A 26,175-nucleotide genomic window follows, 5' to 3' on the forward strand; every position below is an offset into this window, starting at 1 on the left:
CCCCTTTGGTCAACATATGAAATAACAAGTGTGTGTAAGAAATTGAAATGCGCTCCCATTGGCCAAAATTAATTTAAAAAAAAAAGAAAATATGTATATAGAGACATACTGTAATAACTTGAAGTAAATAATGAAGATTTAAAACCAATTACAAACTAAAGATACAAATAAAAAAAAAAGAACTAAAAGCAGTCTTTCTCATTTTCTTTCTGTTTCTGTAATATTGCAATATTTTCTCGTCAAATTATTACTTTTTTTATGTAAAATTATAATTTTTAATGCAAAATTAGGACATTTGTCATTAAATTCTGACTTTTATCACAATATTGCCAATTTTTTTGTTGTCCTTGTAAAATAGTGACTTTTTTGGAGTAAAATTATGACTTTTGTCATCATTTTGTCGAGTAAAATTCTGATTGTTATTATAAAGTTGCCAAAATGTGTAAGTTTTCTTATAAAATTGTGACTTTTGTTGAGTAAAATGACGACTCTTTTCATAAAATTGCCAAAATGTTGAGCTTTTCTTGTAAAATTGCGACTGTTATTGAGTAAAATCCAACTTTTAAAATAACATTGCACAAATATTCAGTTTTTCTTGTAAAATTTTGACTTGCTTTGAGTAAAACTACGACTTTTATTATAATACTGACAAAAGTTTTTCTTGTGATATCGTGACCTTTTTCTTGTGAAATTCCAACTCATTTTTCACAACAAGCTTTTTTTTATTTGCATAGTATGTATATATTATTAATGTTGTAAATAAACTACTTTATATATCTAGAAAGGGTGGGCCTAAAGAGGGAGGCATTTTTCTCAGGTCTCAAGAAGGTAACAAATACAAGTGTGTGTGTGTGTGTGTGTGTGTGTGTGTGTGTGTGTGTGTGTGTGTGTGTGTGCGCTCCCTATTCATCTGTCTTGTCATCCTCACTCTTTGTCATGTTTTCACACTTCATTTATTTCTATCATTGGCTGGCAGACAAAGTGAGACGTGAGCAGATTTCATTAGCAGACCATCCTGCTGGAGGAAAACTGCACGGACGTCAACCAAGACTTTCAAAGACAAAATGTCGACATTTTACCCGTTTTTGGGGCTTTTTCAATGCCACAAGTGCTCAAAATAGCTCATGTTGCCGTTTAAGTATGAAAGCAAGATGTGTTCACATACAATCATGTCTCATCGCACCGTATTTTCTAGACTACACCAGTATGTAAACAAATATTGTTCTATATATTAGATGCAGATATATATACGTTGCAAAATGAGTTATTTACACTGTAAGATTCTGTACATGTTTATTTACATAACTTAATTGTTTCCAAACTGTGTCCGTAACACGGCAGTAAAACGGCTGATCAGACAAAACAGAAGTCATGGTCATGGACCCACTAGCTGTGGAAGCTTAGACTTAGACTTCCTTTTTATCGTCATTCGAATGTGAACTTTACAGTACAGATAAGAACGAAATGTTGTTGCATCAGCTCAGGATAAAAGAGCAATAAGGTGCAGATATAAATTAAAGCTGCAAGCAGCGTTGGTCGGGCCCGCGTATTTGGCAGGTGCTAGTACTAAGTGTCCCAATACTTTTGTCAAGTTTTAGTCCCAAGTGTCCCAATACTTTTGTCCAGTGTAAGTGTCCCAATACTTTTGTCCAGTTGCCCAATGCTTTTGTTCAGTGGTAGTAGTAAGTGTCCCAATACTTTTGTCCAGTGGTAGTCCTAAGTGTCCCAATACTTTTGTCCAGTGTAAGTGTCCCAATACTTTTGTCCAGTGTAAGTGTCCCAATACTTTTGTCCAGTGTAAGTGTCCCAATACTTATGTCCAGTTGTATTCCTAAGTGTCCCAATACTTTTGTCCAGTTTTCATCCTAAGTGTCCCAATACTTTTGTCAAGTTTTAGTCCCAAGTTTCCCAATACTTTTGTCAAGTTGTAGTCCCAAGTGTCCCAATACTTTTGTCCAGTTGTCGTCCTAAGTGTCCCAATACTTTTGTCCGGTGGTAGTCTGAAGTGTCCCAAGACTTTTGTCTAGTGTACCTACCTTGTCTGCATTGTGTGGGCACGCTGGTGCTTCCTGCTTTTAAGCAGCCATCTTAAAAAAACAGCAGCGCAGCAGCATCAGCGCAGCGGGTCTTTGAAGGGTCATAAAATCAAAACCGGAGCAGGTATTAAAACGCTGTTCTGTTATTTTATACACAAGGGTTTAATCTCTCTCCTGTGTTAGTTTGAAGCCGAAACGACAAACGCGCTCAGAGGAGATAGTTTTTGAAGGAAGGTGACCGGTTTTTACAAAAAATTTGTTTTGAAGGGGGAATAGCAAACTTCCTGTTGATTTTTGCTGGGGGTTGTCAATTTATGAAATGTAGGTCTAAGTGAGACCTACATAGAGGTTTTTGTTTCATGTCTCTCCGACCTTCCCAGTGGGAGTTACAGGCAGTTTTGTCAGTTTTTTCATCCGAGGAGCAGTTTTTTGTGCGTTTCATTAAAAAATTGCGCTAGAGCACAATTTTGAGATTTGGGGTTAGGTTTTTTTATTAGATCGCAATTTTTGCCAGTCCTGATGTGTGTGTTCAGTTTGGTGAGTTTTGAAGCGTGTTAAGGGGGTCAAATTACAGCTCAAAGAGGCAAAAGTGACTGTTTTTAGTACTTTTTTGTCTTGAAGGGGGAATTGCCAACTTCCTGTTGATTTCTGCCCGATGATATACAATTATGAAAACTAGGTCTAAGTCAGACCTACATACAGGTTTTTGTTTCATGTCTCTCCGATCTTCCTAGTGGGAGATATAGGCAGTCTAGTTTTTTTTCCCTAGGGGGCGCTAGAGCGCAATTTTGAGTTTTGGGGTTCGTTTTTTTTTAAAAAAAGGTAATTTTCGCAGGTCCTGATGTGTGGGTCAAATATGGTGAGTTTTGAAGCATGTTAAGTGGGTCAAATTACAGTTTAATGTGGCGGCGGAAGAATAAAGAATAAAGAATAAAACCTTACAAATTCAATAGGTCCTTATGTCCCATTGCACAAGGACTCCCTTTGGGAGTCCTTATACAATGGGCCATGCGGGCCCTAATAAATAGATGACTGTATAGATTTATCTATACAGTATGTATGTATGTATATGTGTATGTATGTATGTATATGTGTGTTTGTATGTGTGTGTGTATGTATGTATATATGTGTATGTATGTACAGTATGTACGTATGTGTGTGTGTATGTATATATGTATGTACGTACGTGTGTATGTATGTATGTATATGTATGTGTGTAAATGTGTATGTATGTATATATGTATGTATGTATATATATGTATGTATGTATATATGTATGTATGTATATGTCTATGAAAGTGTATGTACAGTGTGTGTGTAAATGTGTATGTATGTGTATGTATGTATATATGTATGTTTGTTTGTACAGTGAATTGATTTTTGAAAATTATGGATTTAGAATTGGGATGAATAAGAATCGCGCTTCAGATGTGAATTGATTTTTGTACACCCGTAATGTATGAAATAGACTAAAAGTCATGATGTCATCTCATTCATGTTCATGTTAACATCTCATCATCCATTTGTGTGTGTGTGTGTGTGTGTGTGTGTGTGTGTTCAGTGTTGGTCACCTGACCCCCGTAGAGGAGAATGTGGCCGCTGAATTGCCCAAAGCGATCACCGCCAAGAGGACGGTCCCCATCACAGGGCGTGGCCCCTCACGTGCGGCCCCCAAGAAGCAGGTTAAGCGCCGCCACCGCCGCAAGAAAAGCAGCTTCGTGGCCTTCGACTGCGTGGACGCTAACGCCGCGCGCCAGCCAGTGGACCGTAGCGAGCGCAGCCTCAGCTCCGACCGCAGCGAGTTGAGCGAGAAGCGGGAGCGGCCCTCGCGTGGTCGCCGGGAGATGGCGCCTCGCCTCCGCTGCTCAGCCGCCGCCTGCTCCGACTCCACCTCCTTGGACGACGAGCCGCCCCGGCAGGCCCGCAGCTGGAGCAAGGAGAAGTGGCGGCGAGCGCGGCGCCTTGGCAAAGGCTGCGATGAGGTGACGGAGGTGTTGGAGCTGCAGTCGCTGGGCTCCGACGAGTGGAAGGAGGAGCGGCCCCTGGAGGAGGACGGCCTGAAGAAACGCTGCAGCAGCAGCAGCAGGTGCTCCGTCACCAGACACCACCTGCACAGCGCTGACAGAGAGGTCAAAGGTCACGAGTCAAACAGCACAGTGGACAGCTCCTCGCCGGCGGAGGACGGCGAGGAGCTCATCACCAAGAAGTATCAGGAAGAAGAATCAGGGGGCGGGGACATGTCGGCGCCAACGCCTCAGAAGCGGTGTGGCGTGAATGGCGGCGCACCTCTCATGTGTTCTGATGATTCTGAGATGGAGGTGTGCAGGTCAGTCTGTGTGTGTGTGTCTGTCTGTCTGTGTGTGTGTGTGAGACACCCTGTCGACCTGCAAGACACACTTATACACAAAATATGTAAATATGCATTTGCTGTGTGTGTGTGTGTGTGTGTGTGTGTGTGTGTGTGTGTGTGTGTGTGTGTAGGATCTGCCACTGCGAGGGTGAGGAGGAGTGTCCCCTCATCATGCCATGTCTCTGCACTGGCAGCCTGAGCTTCGTCCATCATGCATGTCTCTACCAGTGGATCAAGTCCTCCGACACACGCTGCTGTGAACTCTGCAAGTACCACTTCATCATGGACACCAAGCTCAAACCTCTGCGCAAGGTAGCGCACGCACGCACACACGCACACACACACACACACACACACACACACACACACACACACACACACACACACACACACACACAAAGCAGCTCTGATACTCACAAGGGTGATGTTCCTCCACCCCCAGAAAAATGGCAAAAAAACTTGAATAGTTGATGCAAAATTAGAAAACCTTGTGACGTTATGACTTTTTTCATATGTAACTACAACTTTTTCACGTAACATTACAACTTACAGGTAAAAGCCAGTAAATTAGAATATTTTGAAAAACTTGATTTATTTCAGTAATTGCATTCAAAAGGTGTAACTTGTACATTATATTTATTCATTGCACACAGACTGATGCATTCAAATGTTTATTTCATTTAATTTTGATGATTTGAAGTGGCAACAAATGAAAATCCAAATTCCGTGTGTCACAAAATTAGAATATTACTTAAGGCTAATACAAAAAAGGGATTTTTAGAAATGTTGGCCAACTGAAAAGTATGAAAATGAAAAATATGAGCATGTACAATACTCAATACTTGGTTGGAGCTCCTTTTGCCTCAATTACTGCGTTAATGCGGCGTGGCATGGAGTCGATGAGTTTCTGGCACTGCTCAGGTGTTATGAGAGCCCAGGTTGCTCTGATAGTGGCCTTCAACTCTTCTGCGTTTTTGGGTCTGGCATTCTGCATCTTCCTTTTCACAATACCCCACAGATTTTCTATGGGGCTAAGGTCAGGGGAGTTGGCGGGCCAATTTAGAACAGAAATACCATGGTCCGTAAACCAGGCACGGGTAGATTTTGCGCTGTGTGCAGGCGCCAAGTCCTGTTGGAACTTGAAATCTCCATCTCCATAGAGCAGGTCAGCAGCAGGAAGCATGAAGTGCTCTAAAACTTGCTGGTAGACGGCTGCGTTGACCCTGGATCTCAGGAAACAGAGTGGACCGACACCAGCAGATGACATGGCACCCCAAACCATCACTGATGGTGGAAACTTTACACTAGACTTCAGGCAACGTGGATCCTGTGCCTCTCCTGTCTTCCTCCAGACTCTGGGACCTCGATTTCCAAAGGAAATGCAAAATTTGCTTTCATCAGAAAACATGACTTTGGACCACTCAGCAGCAGTCCAGCTCTTTTTTTCCTTAGCCCAGGTGAGACGCTTTGCGCGCTGTTTCTTGGTCAACAGTGGCTTGACACGAGGTATGCGGCAGTTGAAACCCATGTCTTTCAAGCGTCTCTTGGTGGTGGATCTTGAAGCACTGACTCCAGCAGCTGTCCACTCCTTCTGAATCTCCCCCACATTTTTTAATGTTTTTTTTTTCACAATCTTGACCAGGGCGCGGTGATCCCTATCGCTTGTACACTTTTTCTGACCACAGTTTTTCCTTCCCTTTGCCTCTCCATTAATGTGTTTGGACACAGAGCTCTGAGAACAGCCAGCCTCTTCAGCAATAACCTTTTGTGTCTTTCCCTCCTTGTGCAATGTGTCGATGGTTGCCTTTTGGACAGCTGTCAAATCTGAAGTCTTCCCCATGTTTGTGTAGGCTTCAGAACTGGACTGAGAGACCATTTAAAGCCCTTTGCAGGTGTTTTGAGTTAATCAGCTGATTAGTTTGTGGCACCAGGTGTCTTCAAAATTTAACCCTTACACAATATTCTAATTTTGTGACACACGGAATTTTGGATTTTCATTTGTTGCCACTTCAAATCATCAAAATTAAATGAAATAAACATTTGAATGCATCAGTCTGTGTGCAATGAATAAATATAATGTACAAGTTACACCTTTTGAATGCAATTACTGAAATAAATCAAGTTTTTCAAAATATTCTAATTTACTGGCTTTTATCTGTATACTTGTGACATTAAGTTTTTCAAATGTAACTACAACTTTTTCACATACCATTACAACTTAAACTTGCGATATTATGACTTTTTTCACATGAAACTACAACTTTTTAACGTAACATTACAACTTATACTTGCGATATTACGACATTTTTCGCATATAGCTACAACTTTTTCACATAACATTACCACTTATACTTGTGATAATACGACATTTTTTCATATGTAACTACAACTTTTTCTCGTAACATTACAACTTATACTTGTGACATTAACTTTTTCACGTAACATTACAACTTATACTTATGATATTACGACATTTTTCCTATGTAACTACAACTTTTTCACATAACATTACAACTTATATTACAACATTTTTAATATGTATCTACACAATTTTTTCACATAACATTGCAACTTATACTTATATTACAACATTTTTCATATGTAACTACAACTTTTTCTTATAACATTACAAATTATTCTCGTGATATTATGACATTTTTCACATTAAACTACAACTTTTTCAAGTAATATTACAACTTTTCCTTGCGATATTACAACATTTTTCGCATATAGCTACAACTTTTTCACAGAACATTTGAACTTATACTCGTGATATTACGACATTTTTCACATGTAACTACAACTCTTCCCTGTAACATTACAACTTATCCTTGTGATATTATGCCATTTTTCATATGTAACTACAACTTTTTCACCAACATTACAATGTATGCTTGTGAAATTAAGCATTTTTCACAGGAAATTACAACTTATACTGGTGATATTTTGACCTTTTTTCTAGTATTACAATTTTCTTTTCGTGATGTCGTCATTTAAGTTTCATGACATTACAGCATTTTTCTCAGAACAAAAATTCTCATAAATCATTCTTGTGACTTTTTTCACGTAAATGTTTTTATTCACACCAAGTATTTCATATTTGTTCCAGGTTACTTTTCTACTTTTTTTGTAATGATAAAATTCTCTTCACTTTTTTTTTTTTTTTACATAACATAAACTTATATATTCTATACTTTCACCATTTTGAACTTTTTACTTGTAGTTGTCCAACTTTTTTTTCCCATATTTACAAAGTAATATTACAGAGGATGTTTTCACCCTAAGAAAAATGGCGAAAAAACGCAGATAGTAGCTGCAAAAATAGAAACCCTAAAAATGCCTTTTTTTTTGTCAAACACATTTAAAATATTTTTTGACACAATAATGCACATTTACACGTATACTATACATAATATTTGTGCAGTTACACAACATCACGTCTTGTTAAATCATCTTCCTGCTGGAAAATGTTGAGTGAATTGACTTGTTAGACAGCATATGGAGTCACATTCCGGCCAAAAGTTTTGTACTTGGAAAAATCAACTTTTAAACTGAAGAATTATGTGTTGATGTTGAATTTTAAAAAGACACACTATGCACATACACTTGAAGGCACCATGGTAGGGGACAACACCTATCCTTTTTGTCATGATGCCCCGCCCCTTTCAGTTGAGGACACACCCCCCACAAGAAATTCAGGCCTAAAGTCTGAATCTGATAAAAAAAAAAAAAAAAGGGATTTGAATCTGACAAAAATATATTTGAGAGTAAAAAATGTAAATTCCAAATAATTGTCCAAATTTGAAAAAAAAAAGTATTTTAATTTTGAATGGACATTTAAAAAAAAATAGAATTGTGTGTTCTCAAAATTCACTCTCAAAACATGAGTTCTTTTTTTTTTTTTAGTTTAAACGTTGATTTTTTTCAAGTTAAAAACATTTGGACTAGAGATGCGCGGATAGGCAATTTATTTCATCCACAACCGCGTCAGAAAGTCGTCAACCATCCGCCATCCACCCGATGTAACGTTTGATCAGAACTGCACCCGCCCGCCATCCGCCCGTTGTTATATATCTAATATTAATAAAAAATTTAAAAAAAGGGTGAAAACTACGCGAATTGCACCTTGTGCAGACAAGATTTTTCGATCGGACACGGAGGAATTAGCGATGTAAAAGACCACGTTGGGACAAAAAAACACAAGTCTAATGCCGTTGCTAGCGATACAAGTGGAAAACTTTCAACGTTTTTCGTCGCCCAAACAGATTCTTTGGATGTGATGAATGCCGAAGTTTTATTTACGGAGGCAATAATTGAGCATGGACTTCCAATCGCACTGGCTGATCACATGGGACAGTTAATAATGTAATGCAACCTTTAAAAATCATTACGCGGTGATCGCGATCCCAAAAATAAACTTTTCTTGCATGATAATGTCCAGAAAAATTTGCTTTATATTACTATAGAGTCCTTTTAACGAATGAGTTTGATGGTTTATCACAAACCTTAAATGAAAGAAGTCCTTTGTTCTCGTGCAGCATGGCCTTGCTTCGTGTTTGGTGCGCCATCCTGTCGGCTGTATTTCACAGCACGACATACTGTTAAAAGTGTTTATACTATTTATACTTTCAATTAACAAATTGAAGTCTTGTGAAAGGTTGACAGGATAACTGGCATTAACTGTCAGAATAATTTCAAACTATTGAAGTTAGCTTACAGAATAAACATGTCAATCAACCCATATGATTTTTGCTGTAATATTTTTGTTTTGAAAAGTCACTGTGACTGATAGAAAAGTGATGGTTTTAGCAACATTTTAACCTGTCTGAATGCTAATAATCATTTTGCGTCAGGGGGCGAAGCCCTGAACCCTCCACCAGGACTTTGGTTTTTCTGATTTAAAAGTTGGCAGGTATGGTGAGGTTATAAAGCTTTTGCCTGTTAAAGAAAGGAGACTGATCCAACGCAGCACAGACTTGCGCGTGCCACGCTGTCACGACTCAGACGCACACCAGTGCGCAATCATATGGGAGCCGCGCTGAGCGCACCTCCAAGCGCGTCTCGCTGCCGGCGACGGCCAGGTATGGGCCCACGCTCCAGCGCCATCCATTTTCAGGGCTAGTTGATTCGGCAGGTGGGTTGTTACACACTCCCTTAGCGGGTTCCGACTTCCATGGCCACCGTCCTGCTGTCTATATCAACCAGGGTGAGCCCCACCCCTTTCGTGAGCGCACTGCGTGCGGAGTGACCCCTGTTACGCGCCACCGGCAACAGGGGTGGCAAGCAGGTAAGCTGCGCGGGCGGAGCGCGCGGAGTGACCCCTGTTACGAGCCCCCGGCCACGGGGGTGGCGGGCAGGTAAGCTGCTTACCTGCTGCGCGTGACGCCGGCCGCGGCGAAAGCGGACGAGGCGGGGTGTCGGTGCGGTGGACGCGGTGGTGACCCTGGACGTGCGTCGGGCCCTTCTCGCGGATCGCCTCAGCTACGGCTCCCGGTGGGGCCCTCTCGGGGGAAGGGGCCTCGGTCCCGGACCCCGGCGAGGCGTCCCTTCTCCGCTCCGTAAAAGTGTCCATCTCTTTTCTTTTTTTTTCTTCTGTTGTGGCATATGCTGCAGGTGCCTGCTCGTTTTTCGTATGTGGGTAACAACATTTAACTATGTATATATATTTCCCAATTGGTTTAACTGCCACCCGCAAAAAAAAAAAAAAAAAAATCTAATTAATCAGCCCGACCCGACCCGCGAGCGGATAAAATCTTATTTTTTTAAATTTCATCCGCCCGATCCGCGGATAATCCGCGGACTCCGCGGTTGTGTCCGCAAACCGCGCATCTCTAATTTGGACCTTCATAACAGCGCTCTCTGCTGGATTCACAGGTGCAGCACTCTTTTCCCTTGTAGATAGTGCCATCAAACCTTCCCATAAACAAGTAAAGAGAAGGACTTTATTGAATCCCTGGGGCCGAGTCATACCAAAGACTATAAAAATAGGAGCCATTACCTCCCTGCTTGGCACTCAGCATCAAGGGTTGGATTTGGGGGTTAAATCACCAAAAATGATTCCCGGGCGCAGCCACTGCTGCTGCTCACTGCTCCCCTCACCTCCAAGGAGGTGATCAAGGGTGATGGGTCAAATGCAAAGAATAATTTCGCCACATCTAGTGTGTGTGTGACAATCATTGCTACTTTAACTTGAACTTTTTTTAACGCCATTTCTCCTGCCTCTCTGTGGCTCCACCTGCTGGCCAGTGGGAGAAGCTGCACATGACCAAGAGCGAGAGGAGAAAGATCTTCTGCTCCGTGTTGTTCCACCTGGTAGCCATCATGTGCATGCTGTGGTCCGTCTACATCCTGGTCAGGAGGACCACAGAGGAGATCAAACTGGGGAAGAACGGTGAGTGTCCGACCTTTCTTCTCCTAACAAATCTATTCTTTTGACTTATTTGTACATTTTGTTCACGCAAGTCAAAAACCCTCAGCTTAGTTCTCACATCCCTATGGCTTTTCCCACTTAATGTTACAAATGTCTCTTTGTAAAATCACCACTTTACTCTCAAATAATCTTTCTTCAAGTTGTTTCTTGTAATGGTACGACATACCACTTTATAATAGGAACGCTCAATATGTTGCAACTTTCTTTTCTGAAGATCACAATTTTACTCTCATAGATTTTTATCATCATTTTTACAACTTGATTGTCAGTGTTTCCCACAGGACAGGCATCTATTTGTGGTGGTGTGGGCGATGACCAAGAAGAACGCGGAGTTGGAATATAATTACAACATTTTATGTACATATTTATATACAGATTTGAACAATTAGTGATTCATTGAAATATATTTATTAATTGTGGTTCTTACAAAAAATATATCTTATAAAATATAAAAGCTAAAATGTCTCTTAAAGCTCTGCCCCTTTAATTAGTAAATACTAAATAATTTAACTTTAGCCTACTACTACAACCATATTATTTACCAGCAACATAAAGTGAAACAGAGGCAGAGGTGTCCTGCCACAGTCAGTCAACCTCCTCCTCCTCCTGCTGCTGCTGAACAGGTCGCACCTGTGGTCCGGACTGTAGGCCTACCTCCTCTCCAAGTTGAGCCCTTTTCGGCCGTTGAAAATAATTTTCTATACTCATCTGTGTGAAGGAGTGAACATGCAACATTAGAATGTATTACTAAGGAGCAGAAGCGCTCTATGCACAGTGCCGTCTAACCTTAAGCGGCAGCAGCTCAACACATGCAGGGTTCAACGTTAAGGTTTTTTTCTACTTGCCCGACTTCTCAAATCTACTTGCCCCAATATTTTTACTTGTCCTGCCTAGGATTTTTTCTGGCTGTGTAGTGCTCATGGCTTATATCTTACTAAAATTCTTCCCGTTGACTATTTACAACACTACACAGTAATTATTATTATTATTATTATTATCTATAATTACATTTAAATGGCATTGCATACATGTAAAATTAAATGGCATTTCACATTATTCGACCAGTAGCAGTTACAGCCATCTGAACAGGTCAGCCGCCTGTTTAAAGCCCGATCACAGTTGAAATCTTGAAATGAAGGGCCTTTAATGACCAAAACATTAACCTGGACAACATTTTAACAGCTGGTTGGCTCACATTTTATTCTTTTCATTGCATTCACATGCTGCAGTGGACAGTGGACAATTTAGCTTCAGTCCATGTGTGTTTATTGACAACATGGTTATAACCTGGACACGTTAGCTCGTTGGTAGGGTAACACGTGACTTTTACTACGTTCGTCTGCCCCGGCCCACGAGTCAAACAGCGGCGGTGTTAATGAAGCAGCGGATTAACGTTAAATATATGACGAGCCGCGAGCGATGCAGCTATAACATATCTACCTAGAACCTATATTACCCTCGTATTTTGATCCCGTTTCGTCCGTCCGTCCCTCTTCTTCTTCTTCTTCTTCTTGCCCACCAGGTGAATTAAGTGCTATTGGCGGAGTTACCGCCACCTACTGCACTGGAGTTGTAACTACAAGCAACATTCACAGCCGAAAAATCCATTTGTGGCGGACGTAATTCTTTCGTGGCGGGCCGCCACAAATAAATGAATGTGTGGGAAACACTGATTGTTGTTGTTTTTCTCATAACGTTAAGATGTAGGGACTTTTTTCATTTATCTAACTTAATTAATACTTTTTTCTAGTTATATTCTCCAAACTTTTTTCATATGCAACTACAACTTTTTCTTGCAACGTTAGCACGTCTTTCACATGTTACTACCATTTATTCTCCTCACATTTATTCTTGTAACATTCTCGTGACAATACGACTTCCTTCACACATGACTACAATTTTTTTTCTTGTAATCCTACCAGCACGTCTTCCTATAAGGAAGCAGGGCCTGGGGAATCTGTGGTGGGCTCTCCTATTTCTGGGGCTGAGGTTGCCGAGGTAGTTAAAAAGCTCCTCGGTGGCAAGGCCCCGGGGGTGGATGAGATCCGTCCGGAGTTCCTTAAGGCTCTGGATGTTGTGGGGCTGTCTTGGTTGACAAGGCTCTGCAACATCGCGTGGACATCGGGGGCGGTACCTCTGGATTGGCAGACCGGGGTGGTGGTTCCTCTCTTTAAGAAGGGGAACCGGAGGGTGTGTTCCAACTATCGTGGGATCACACTCCTCAGCCTTCCCGGTAAGGTCTATTCAGGTGTACTGGAGAGGAGGCTACGCCGGATAGTCGAACCTCGGATTCAGGAGGAACAGTGTGGTTTTCGTCCTGGTCGTGGAACTGTGGACCAGCTCTTATACTCTGGGCAGGGTCCTTGAGGGTGCATGGGAGTTTGCCCAACCAGTCTACATGTGCTTTGTGGACTTGGAGAAGGCATTCGACCGTGTACCCCGGGAAGTCCTGTGGGGAGTGCTCAGAGAGTATGGGGTAACGGACTGTCTTATTGTGGCAGTTCTCTCCCTGTATAATCAGTGTCAGAGCTTGGTCCGCATTGCCGACAGTAAGTCGGACACGTTTCCAGTGAGGGTTGGACTCCGCCAAGGCTGCCCTTTGTCACCCATTCTGTTCATAACCTTTATGGACAGAATTTCTAGGCGCAGTCAGGGCGTTGAGGGTATCTGGTTTGGTGGCTGCAGGATTAGGGCACTGCTATTTGCAGATGATGTGGTCCTGATGGCTTCCTCCGGCCAAGATCTTCAGCTCTCACTGGATCGGTTCGCAGCCGAGTGTGAAGCGACTGGGATGGGAATCAGCACCTCCAAGTCCGAGTCCATGGTTCTCTCCCGGAAAAGGGTGGAGTGCCATCTCCGGGTTGGGGAGGAGATCTTGCCCCAAGTGGAGGAGTTCAAGTACCTCGGAGTCTTGTTCACGAGTGGGGGAAGAGTGGATCGTGAGATCGACAGGCGGATCGGTGCGGCGTCTTCAGTAATGCGGACGCTGTATCGATCCGTTGTGGTGAAGAAGGAGCTGAGCCGGAAGGCAAAGCTCTCGATTTACCGGTCGATCTACGTTCCCATCCTCACCTATGGTCATGAGCTTTGGGTCATGACCGAAAGGACAAGATCACGGGTACAAGCGGCCGAAATGAGTTTCCTCCGCCGGGTGGCGGGGCTCTCCCTTAGAGATAGGGTGAGAAGCTCTGTCATTCGGGGGGAGCTCAAAGTAAAACCGCTGCTCCTCCACATGGAGAGGAGCCAGATGAGGTGGTTCGGGCATCTGGTCAGGATGCCACCCGAGCGCCTCCCTAGGAAGGTGTTTCGGGCACGTCCGACCGGTAGGAGGCCACGGGGAAGACCCAGGACACGCTGGGAAGACTATCTCTCCCGGCTGGCCTGGGAACGCCTCGGGGTCCCCCGGGAGGAGCTGGACGAAGTGGCTGGGGAGAGGGAAGTCTGGGCTTCCCTGCTTAAGCTGCTGCCCCCGCGACCCGACCTCGGATAAGCGGAAGAAGATGGATGGATGGATGGATGGAACATTCCAGCTGTATTCTCGGAACTTTATGACTTTTCCTCAATTGTAGCTACAACTTTCTCTCGTAACATGACCGCTTTATTCGGTTGACATGACGACTTATTTCACATGTAACTGAAACTTTTTCTCATTACATAACAGCTTCATTGTCTTGATACTACCATTTTTTCACATGTAACTACAACGTTTCCCCGTAACATTACAACATGGTTCTGGTGACATTGCGACTTTTTTTCACATGTAAATGCAACTTTTTTCCCTAAAATGATGGCTGTACTCTTGTGACATTACGGCATTTTTCCACATTTTACTGCAACTTTTTTTCTTTTCATGATGTCATCATTTTAGTCTCATGACATCACAGTATTTTTTTCAGACCGTTGAACACGATTTTATTCTCGGGACTTTTTTCACGTAAACGTTTTTATTTCCAGCTAGCATTTAATCTTCATTCGTGTAACTTTTCTACTTTTTTCTCGTAATCATACACATTTATGCTTTTCACTTCTTCTTCTTTTTGACTTATTAATGCAAGATTATTCTTGTGAAGGACTTTTCTTCTAAAAACATTGCAGCTTTCATTTTGGAAATTTCTGACTTTACCCCCACAGATTACAACTTTCATGATTTTCAACCATTTTTTTTAATAATATTAAGACTTTTTCCTCAGCATTTTATGATGTTTTTCCTCACATTTACAGACTAATGTTACAGATTATGTCTTAGAACACTTTCTTTATTAAAAAAAAATATTTTCTGGACTTTTTTCACGTAAACGTTTTTTATTTCCAGCTAGCATTTTATCTTCATTCCTGTAACTTTTCTACTTTTTTCTCATAATCATACACATTTATGCTCTTTACTTTTTTTAAACGTATTAATTCTTATTAATATTTATTCTTGTAAAGAACTTATCTTCTAAAAACATTGCTCCCTCAATTTTGGAACTTTCTGACTTTTCCCCCACATATTACAATTTTCATGATTTTCCACAATTTTTTTTGTAATATTAAGACTTTTCCTCAGCATTTTATGATGTTTTTCCTCATATTTACAGACTAATGTTACAGATTATGTCTTAGAACATTTTCTTTATGCATGTAACATTCAAGCTGTATTCTCCTGACATTACAAAAAAAAATTTTTACATTTAAATACAACTTTTCCTCGTAACACTACTGCTGTATTCTCATGATATTACAACATTTTTCTTGTCAACTTTTTTTCTGGTATTACAACTTTCTTTTTGTGATGTCATCATTTTAGTCTCATGACATCACAGTATTTTTTTATTAGAACTTTAATTCTCTTAAATCACAATTTTATTCTCTGGACTTTTTTCACGTAAACGTTTTTTATTTCCAGCTAGCATTTTATCTTCATTCCTGTAACTTTTCTACTTTTTTCTCATAATCATACACATTTATGCTCTTTACTTTTTTTTTAAACGTATTTATTCTTATTAATATTTATTCTTGTAAAGAACTTATCTTCTAAAAAGATTGCACCCTCAATTTTGGAACTTTCTGACTTTTCCCCACATATTACAACTTTCATGATTTTCCACAATTTTTTTTGTAATATTAAGACTTTTTCTCAGCATTTTATGATGTTTTTCCTCATAGTTATAGACTAATGTTACAGATTATGTCTTAGAACATTTTCTTTATGCATGTAACATTCAAGCTGTATTCTCCTGACATTACAACATTTTTTCTTACATTTAAATACAACTTTTCCTCGTAACACTACTGCTGTATTCTCCTGATATTACAACATTTTTCTTGTCAACTTTTTTCTGGTATTACAACTTTCTTTTCATGATGTCATCATTTTAGTCTCATGACATCACAGCATTTTTCTCAAAACGTTGATTCCTGTAAAACACGATTTTATTCTCGGGACTTTTTTCACGTAAACGTTTTTTATTTCCACCTAGCATTTTATCCTCATTCCTGTAACTTTTCTACTTTTTTTTCTACTTTTTTCTCGTAATCAGACACATTTATGCTCTTTACTTACTTTGACTTATCAATGCAACATTATTCTTGTGAAGGACTTTTCTTCTAAAAACACAAAAAATACAACTTTCACGATTTTCAACAATTTTTTTGTAATATTAAGACTTTTTCTCAGCATTTTATGATGTTTTTCTTCACATTTACAGACTAATGTTACAGATTATGTCTTAGAACATTTTCTTTATGCATGTAACATTCAAGCTGTATTCTCCTGACATTACAACATTTTTTTTACATTTAAATACAACTTTTCCTCGTAACACTACTGCTGTATTCTCATGATATTACAACATTTTTCTTGGCAACTTTTTTTCTGGTATTACAACTTTCTTTTTGTGATGTCATCATTTTAGTCTCATGACATCACAGTATATTTTTATTAGAACTTTAATTCTCTTAAATCACAATTTTATTCTCTGGACTTTTTTCACGTAAACGTTTTTTATTTCCAGCTAGCATTTTATCTTCATTCCTGTAATAACTTTTCTACTTTTTTCTCGTAATCATACACATTTATGCTCATTACTTTTTTTAAACGTATTAATTCTTATTAATATTTATTCTTGTAAAGAACTTATCTTCTAAAAAGATTGCACCCTCAATTTTGGAACTTTCTGACTTTTCCCCCACATATTACAACTTTCATGATTTTCCACAATTTTTTTGTAATATTAAGACTTTTTCTCAGCATTTTATGATGTTTTTCCTCATATTTACAGACTAATGTTACAGATTATGTCTTAGAACATTTTCTTTATGCATGTAACATTCAAGCTGTATTCTCCTGACATTACAACATTTTTTTTTACATTTAAATACAACTTTTCCTCGTAACACTACTGCTGTATTCTCATGATATTACAACATTTTTACTTGTCAACTTATTTTCTGGTATTACAACTTTCTTTTCATGATGTCATCATTTTAGTCTCATGACATCACAGTATTTTTTTATTAGAACTTTAATTCTCTTAAATCACAATTTTATTCTCTGGACTTTTTTCACATAAACGTTTTTATTTCCAGCTAGCATGTTATCTTCATTCCTGTAACTTTTCTACTTTTTTCTTGTATTCATACACATTTATGCTCTTTACTTGAAAAAAAATATTAATTCTTATTAATACTTATTCTTGTAAATGACTTATCTTCTAAAAACATTGCACCCTCAATTTTGGAACTTTAAGACTATTTCCCCACTTATTACAACTTTCATGATTTTCCACGATTTGTTTTGTAATATTAAGACTTTTTCCTCAGCATTTTATGATATTTTTTCTTATATTTACAGACTAATGTTACAGATTATGTCTTAGAACATTTTCTTTATTCATGTAACATTCAAGCTGTATTCTCCTGACATTACAACATTTTTTCTGCTATTACAACTTTCTTTTCATGATGTCATCATTTTAGTCTTATGACATCACAGCATTTTTCTCAAAACGTTGATTCCTGTAAAACACGATTTTATTCTCTGGACTTTTTTCACGTAAACGTTTTTTATTTCCAGCTAGCATTTTATCTTCATTCCTGTAACTTTTATACTTTTTTTTCTACTTTTTTCTCGTAATCATACACATTTATGCTCTTTACTTATTCTTCTTTTTGACTTATCAATGCAACATTATTCTTGTGAAGGACTTTTCTTCTAAAAACACAAAAAATACAACTTTCACGATTTTCAACAATTTTTTTGTAATATTAAGATTTTTTCTCAGCATTTTATGATGTTTTTCCTCACATTTACAGACTAATGTTACAGATTATGTCTTAGAACATTTTCTTTATTCATGTAACATTCAAGCTGTATTCTCCTGACATTACGATTTTTTTTTTACATTTAAATACAACTTTTTCTTGTAAAAGTACTGCTGTATTCTCCTGATATTACAACATTTTTCTTGTCAAATTTCTTTTCATGATGTCATAATTTTAGTCTCATGACATCACAGTATTTTTAAAAAAAACTTTATTCCTCTTAAATCACAATTTTATTCTCTGGACTTTTTTCACGTGAAGGCTTTTATTTCCAGCTAGCATTTTATCTTCATTCCTGTAACTTATCTACCGGTACTTTTTTCTTGTATTCATACACATTTATGCTCTTTACTTTAAAAAAAAATAATTAATTCTTATTAATACTTATTCTTGTAAAGGACTTATCTTCTAAAAAGATTGCACCCTCAATTTTGGAACTTTCTGACTTTTCCCCACATATTACAACTTTCATGATTTTCCACAATTTGTTTTGTAATATTAAGACTTTTTCTCAGCATTTTATGATGTTTTTCCTCATATTTACAGACTAATGTTACAGATTATGTCTTATAACATTTTCTTTATGCATGTAACATTCAAGCTGTATTCTCCTGACATTACACCATCTTTTCTGCTATTACAACTTTCTTTTCATGATGTCATCATTTTAGTCTCATGACATCACAGCATTTTTCTCAAAACGTTGATTCCTGTAAAACACGATTTTATTCTCGGGACTTTTTTCACGTAAACGTTTTTTATTTCCACCTAGCATTTTATCCTCATTCCTGTAACTTTTCTACTTTTTTTTCTACTTTTTTCTCGTAATCATACACATTTATGCTCTTTACTTATTCTTCTTTTTGACTTATCAATGCAACATTATTCTTGTGAAGGACTTTTCTTCTAAAAACACAAAAAATACAACTTTCACGATTTTCAACAATTTTTTTGTAATATTAAGATTTTTTCTCAACATTTTATGATGTTTTTCCTCATATTTACAGACTAATGTTACAGATTATGTGTTAGAACATTTTCTTTATGCATGTAACATTCAAGCTGTATTCTCCTGACATTACAACATTTTTTTTTACATTTAAATACAACTTTTCCTCGTAACACTACTGCTGTATTCTCCTGATATTACAACATTTTTCTTGTCAACTTTTTTTCTGATATTACAACTTTCTTTTTGTGATGTCATCATTTTAGTCTCATGACATCACAGTATATTTTCTTTTTAACTTTAATTCTCTTAAATCACAATTTTATTCTCTGGACTTTTTTCACGTAAACGTTTTTTATTTCCAGCTAGCATTTTATCTTCATTCCTGTAACTTTTCTACTTTTTTCTCATAATCATACACATTTATGCTCTTTACTTTTTTTTAAACGTATTAATTCTTATTAATATTTATTCTTGTAAAGAACTTACCTTCTAAAAACATTGCACCCTCAATTTTGGAACTTTTTGACTTTTTCCCCACATATTACAACTTTCATGATTTTCCACAATTTTTTAAAATAATATTAAGACTTTTTTCTCAGCATTTTATGATGTTTTTCCTTATATTTATAGACAAATGCTACAGATTATGTCTTAGAACATTTTCTTTATGCATGTAACATTCAAGCTGTATTCTCCTGACATTACGACATTTTTTTTTACATTTAAATACAACTTTTCCTCGTAACACTACTGCTGTATTCTCATGATATTACAACATTTTTCTTGTCAACTTTTTTTCTGGTATTACAACTTTCTTTTCGTGATGTCATCATTTTAGTCTCATGACATCACAGCATTTTTCTCAAAACGTTGATTCCTGTAAAACACGATTTTATTCTCTGCACTTTTTTCACGTAAACGTTTTTTATTTCCACCTAGCATTTTATCCTCATTCCTGTAACTTTTCTACTTTTTTTTCTACTTTTTTCTCATAATCATACACATTTATGCTCTTTACTTACTTTGACTTATCAATGCAACATTATTCTTGTGAAGGACTTTTCTTCTAAAAACACAAAAAATACAACTTTCACGATTTTCAACAATTTTTTTGTAATATTAAGATTTTTTCTCAACATTTTATGATGTTTTTCCTCATATTTACAGACTGTTACAGATTATGTCTGAGAACATTTTCTTTATTCATGTAACATTCAAGCTGTATTCTCCTGACATTACGACATTTTTTCTTACATTTAAATACAACTTTTTCTCGTAACATTACTGCTGTATTCTCATGATATTACAACATTTTTACTTGTCAACTTTTTTTCTTTTAGTGATGTCATCATTTTAGTCTCATGACATCACAGTATTTTTTTGTAACTTTAATTCTCTTAAATCACTTTTTTATTCTCAAGACTTTTTTCACGTAAACGTTTTCTTATTTCCATTTTATCTTCATTCCTGTAACTTTTCTACTTTTTTCTCATAATAAACATTTATTCTCTGCACTTTTTTGACTTATCAATGCAACATTATTGTTGTAAAATACTTTTTTTTCCCCAAAAACATTGCAGCTTCAATTCTGGAACATTCCGACTTTTCCCCAACATAGTACAACAATCACGATTTTCTATTATTTTCTTGTAATATTATGACTTTTTTCTCAACATTTTATATTTACAGACTAATGTTACAGATTATTTCTTGGAACTTTAACTAGTTATGTACCATTATATTTTCCTTACAATATGACGACTGTATTAGTTATTTTATTGAGTAATATGACGACTTATTTGTGTGAGCGTTACAACAAGCTGTTTTAGTGTTGATTTGTGTGGTTGCCATCTCCAGTAGTGTGTTGTGTTGTGTTGTGTTGTGTGTATCATAGACCAACTAATGTAATGATATCCCTCCAACTAAATAAATGTGTACTTCAACCTTTAGGCCAGAATTGTAGCAAATGATGAGAGTCCCATGATGGTGAAGGACGACTGATTCCATCGGCGTCTTTTACAATCATATAAGTAGTCGTGATGATAAACTGTACCGTGGAACCTCGATTTACCAGCCCTCTGTTTGCAAACTTTTAGATGGAGTCAAATTTAGAAGAGGCGGACCGCCTACGTCACATCCTGTTTATGCAGTCCATTGCTCTTCAGGTCTTCTGTGTCTGTTTCTGTTCTTGCCATTCACCAAGTTTTGTCTCTTTTGTTACTCAATAGGAGTTAAAAAAAAAAAAGCCAACAAACCAGCCTGGAGAGGAGGAGGGATTTGATGTGGACTTAAAAATGACTATTTGCTGATTTAGCGTTGGCTTGTTAGTTCATACTTGCCAACCCTCCCGGATTTTCCGGGAGACTCCCGAAATTCAGCGCCTCTCCCGAAAACCTCCCGGAACAAATTTTCTCCCGAAATTCAGGCGGACTCAGGTCCTCCACAATATAAACAGCATGCCTGCCCAATCACGTTATAACTATAGAATGATGGAGGGCGAGTTCTTGGTTTCTTATGTGGATTTATTGTTAGGCAGTTTCATTAACGTCCTCCCAGCACGGCAACAACACACAACAACAGCAGTCACGTTTTCGTCTACCGTAAAGCAGTTCGTCTGCCGTAAACAGCAATGTTGTGACACTCTTAAACAGGACAATACTGCCATCTAGTGCATTTGATGAAAGCACTTTTGTGCGTTCCACACAGCAATGCATCATCAGAGAGGGTGTTCAGCATGGTTAGAAAGATAGTGACAGAGAATAGAACAAGGATGGACAATTTGAGGGTTCCAGGTTCGAGTCCCGCTTCCACCATCCTAGTCACTGCCGTCGTGTCCTTGGGCAAGACACTTTACCCACCTGCTCCCAGTGCCACCCACACTGCTTTAAATGTAACTTAGATATTGGCTTTCACTATGTAAAGCGCTTTGAGTTTGAGTCACTAGAGAAAAGCGCTATATAAAAAAAAAAAAATATATATATATATATATATATATATATATATACATACACACACATATATAAAATATATATACATATATATATATTAAAAAAAAATATATATATATATATATATATAATATATAAAATATATATATATATATATATATACATACACACACATATATAAAATATATATACATATATATATATATAAAAAAATATATATATATATAATATATAAAATATATATACATATATAAAATATATATTATACATATAAAATATATATACATATAAAAAAAAAATATTTATATACATATAAAATATATACATATACACATACAATATATATATATAATGTATAATATATGCATATACAACATATATATACATATAATATATACATATACAATATATAATATGTATATACAATATGTAATACACATATATAATACACACGTATACAAATATATAATAATCACATATACAAATTATATATACACATATAATATATACATACATAATGTATATGTACATATACATTACATATACATATATAAATACAGTATATGTACTCGGGCTGCAACTAAAGATTAATTTGATAATCGATTAATCTGTCGATTATTACTTCGATTAATCGATTAATAATCGGATAAAAGAGAAACTACATTTCTATCCTTTCCAGTATTTTATTGAAATAAAACAGCATAGTGGCACCATACTTATTTTGATTATTGTTTCTCAGCTGTTTGTAAATGTTGCAGTTTATAAAGGTTTATAAAAAAATAAAGTTTTTTATCTAACTTAATTAATACTTTTTTCCTAGTGAACTGTAATATTCTCCAAACTTTTTTCCATATGCAACTACAACTTTTTCTTGCAACGTTTCACATGTTACGACCATTTTTTTCTCCTCACATTTATTCTTGTAACATTATCGTGACAATACGACTTCTTTCACGCATGACTACAAATTTTTTTCTCCTAACATTTCAGCTGTATTCTCGGACCTTTATGACTTTTTTTCTCAATTGTAGCTACAACTTTTTCTCGTAACATGACCGCTTTATTCTGTTGACATGACGACTTATTTCACATGTAACTGAAACTAACAAAAAAAAAAAATTACAAAAAAAAAAAAAAGTAGCCTCCGCGCATGCGCATAGCATAGATCCAACGAATCGAAGACTAAATTAATCGCCAACTATTTTTATAATCGATTAGTTGTTGCAGCCCTAATATGTACATATATATACAAACATTGTATATACAGTTAGGTCCATAAATATTTGGACATTGACACAATTGTCAGTATTCCAGCTCTGTACAACACCACAATGGATTTGAAATGAAACAATCAAGATCTGCTTTAAGTGCAGACTTTGAGCTTTAATTTGAGGGTATTTACATCCAAATCAGGTGAACGGTGTAGGAATTACAACACATTTTATATGTGCCTTCCACTTTTTAAGGGACCAAAAGTAATTGGACAATTGGCTACTCAGCTGTTACATGGCCAGGTGTGTGTTATTCCCTTGTTTTTTTTCATTTACTTAATTTACAAAGAGCAGATAAAAGGCCTAGATGGCATTTCAAGTGTGGTATATTAGTTTGTAATCTGGGGAGGTCATCTCTTAATATGATGTCCAAAGAGCTGTCACTATCAGTGAAGCAAGCCATCATTGGGCTGAAAAATCAAAACAAAGCCATCAGATAGATAGCAAAAACATGAGGTGTGGCCAAATCAACTGTTTGGTACATTCTTAAAAAGAGAGAACACACTGCTAAGCTCGGCAACACCCAAAGACCTGGAAGACCATGGAAAACAAGTGTGGTGGATGACAGACAAATACCTTTCCTTGTCAAGAAAAAGCCCTTCACAACAGTTGGCCAGATGAAGAAAAGTCTCCAGGAGGTAGGTGTATCTGTGTCCAAGTCAACAATTAAGAGAAGACTTCACCAGAGGAAATACAGAGGCTTCATCACAAGGCGTAAACCATTGGTGAGCCTCAAAAACAGGAAGGCCAGATTAGAGTTTGCCAAGAAACATGTAAAAGAGCCTGTGCAGTTCTGGAACAACATCTTATGGCCAGATGAGACAAAGATCAACTTGTACCAAAATTATGGAAAGAGAAGAGTATGCAGAAGGCAAGGAACTGCTCAAGATCCAAAGCATACCACCTTATCAGTGAAGCATGGTGGTGGTAGTGGCATGCATGGCTGCCAGTAGAACTGGATCTCTTATATTTATTGATGATGTGACAGCTGACAAAAGCAGCAGAATGAATTGTGAAGTGTTTGGGGCAATATTATCTGCTCATATTCAGCCAAATGCTTCAAAAGTCATTGGAAGGTGCTTCACAATGCAGATGGACACTGACCCCAAGCATACTGCGAAAGCAACCAAAGAGTTTTTTAAGGCAAAGAAATGGAATGTTGTGCAATGGCCAAGTCAATCACCTGACCTGAATCCCATTGAGCATGAATTTCACTTGCTGAAGACAAACCTGAAGGGAAATGCCCAAAGAACAAGCAGGAAGTGAAGACAGCTGCAACAAAGGCCTGGCAAAGCATCACCAGGGACCAAACCCAGCGTCTGGTGATGTCTATGTGTTCCACACTTCAGGCTGTCATTGACTGCAAAGGATTTGCAACAAAGTATTAAAAAGTGACAATTTGATTTATGATTATGTTAGTTTGTCCAATTACTTTTGGTCCCTTAAAAAGTGGAAGGCACATATAAAATGTGTTGTAGTTCCTACACCGTTCACCTGATTTGGATGTAAATACCCTCAAATTAAAGCTCAAAGTCTGCACTTAAAGCACATCTTGATTGTTTCATTTCAAATCCATTGTGGTGTTGTACAGAGCTGGAATACTGACAATTGTGTCAATGTCCAAATATTTATGGACCTAACTGTATATACATACACATATATGTACAATAGTGTCTTCAAAGTGTGCATTTTTGACTAAAATAAGGACTTTTGCCAGGGCAAGAAGAAATGATGCATGTTTCTTATGGGGAATATTTTAGACTCATGTTGAAGAAGCAAATAATAAATGAGTATGTAAATGGAGGCTCCACTGTACGTCCATCAAAGTATTGATAGAAGGTACAAATCCATCAAGAGAAATTAACACTGTTGCTTGCAGAGGAGTTATGGAGGGTTTCTCTCCTGAAGTACTATACTCCAGAGGGTAAGCACAGCTTTGCACCACCCAGGGCGCCCCCTGCAGGCTGATTAAAGATGGCGCGTGTCTTTCAGGCGTGCTGGAGTGGCCCTTCTGGACCAAACTGATCGTGGTGGCCATCGGCTTCACGGGGGGTCTGATCTTCATGTACATCCAGTGCAAGGTCTACCTGCAGCTGTGGCGCCGCCTCAAGGCCTTCAACCGCATCATCACCGTGCAGAACTGCCCCGACAAGAACACGCATCGCCGCCCGCCCACCGGCCCCCGCTCCTCCGCCAACGGCAAGCGCGAGACGGCAGAGGTCACGCCGGGGACCCACCTGGACTCAGATGCCTCCCTGGAGGGCACGGTGGCTCCCAGGCAGAACCCCGTGTGACCAAACCAGGCTGGACCTGCGTCCACGTGTTTGTCTCTCTCCAGGCCGGCAGGGCCCATTGGCTCCTGGTGCCACGGAGGCCGAGGACCCCTAGAGGCTGAGGACCCCCAAAAAGGCTTGCGAGGACCATTTTTGTCCTGCTTTTTGACGCTTGTACTCTTTCTTTGTACTGTTCTTAAAGCGCCTGGCTTTTTTTTAGGTTTCTTTCAAAACGGGACTGGCACAGATTTTCTGCCATCTGACGTAGTGTCAGAGTCCTGTTGTGTTGAAAGCGATTGTCGCAGAGTATTTTTGTATTATCAGTTCCCCAATTAAAAGGGGAAATTACCTTTTTTTTTTTTTTTATAATTGTGTCTATCATTTACAATCCTTATGTAAGACAAGAACACATGTTATTCTTTTTTTATGCATTCTAACTCATAAATAAAGGCTAGCAAAAGTCAGCTAACAATGAAGTTAAAGGGAATCACTCTATTCCACCTATAAAGCGCTCTAAAAACTTCCATTAAGGTTTTATATACTGTACACAGTATAAATGTAATGTAGTAACGGGTACATTCATATTTACATGTAATATATATATATATATATA

The 26,175-nt window shown here is 37.9% G+C and overlaps 1 protein-coding gene across 1 annotated transcript in view; it reads left to right on the forward strand.

The window, feature by feature from the left end:
- Nucleotides 1-26,175, forward strand: part of LOC133570236 (uncharacterized) — a 47,477-nt gene extending 21,302 nt beyond the window's left edge. The window contains exons 4-8 of the mRNA XM_072916459.1: nucleotides 3,598-4,362; nucleotides 4,518-4,698; nucleotides 10,633-10,777; nucleotides 25,169-25,213; nucleotides 25,282-26,175. Coding sequence (XP_072772560.1) covers nucleotides 3,598-4,362; nucleotides 4,518-4,698; nucleotides 10,633-10,777; nucleotides 25,169-25,213; nucleotides 25,282-25,583 — 1,438 coding nt within the window. The 3' untranslated portion in view covers nucleotides 25,584-26,175. The remainder of the gene's footprint in view (nucleotides 1-3,597; nucleotides 4,363-4,517; nucleotides 4,699-10,632; nucleotides 10,778-25,168; nucleotides 25,214-25,281) is intronic.

The sequence above is a fragment of the Nerophis lumbriciformis genome, linkage group LG27, assembly GCF_033978685.3.
Source record: "Nerophis lumbriciformis linkage group LG27, RoL_Nlum_v2.1, whole genome shotgun sequence".
In the NCBI taxonomy this organism is placed as follows: Eukaryota; Metazoa; Chordata; class Actinopteri; order Syngnathiformes; family Syngnathidae; genus Nerophis; species Nerophis lumbriciformis.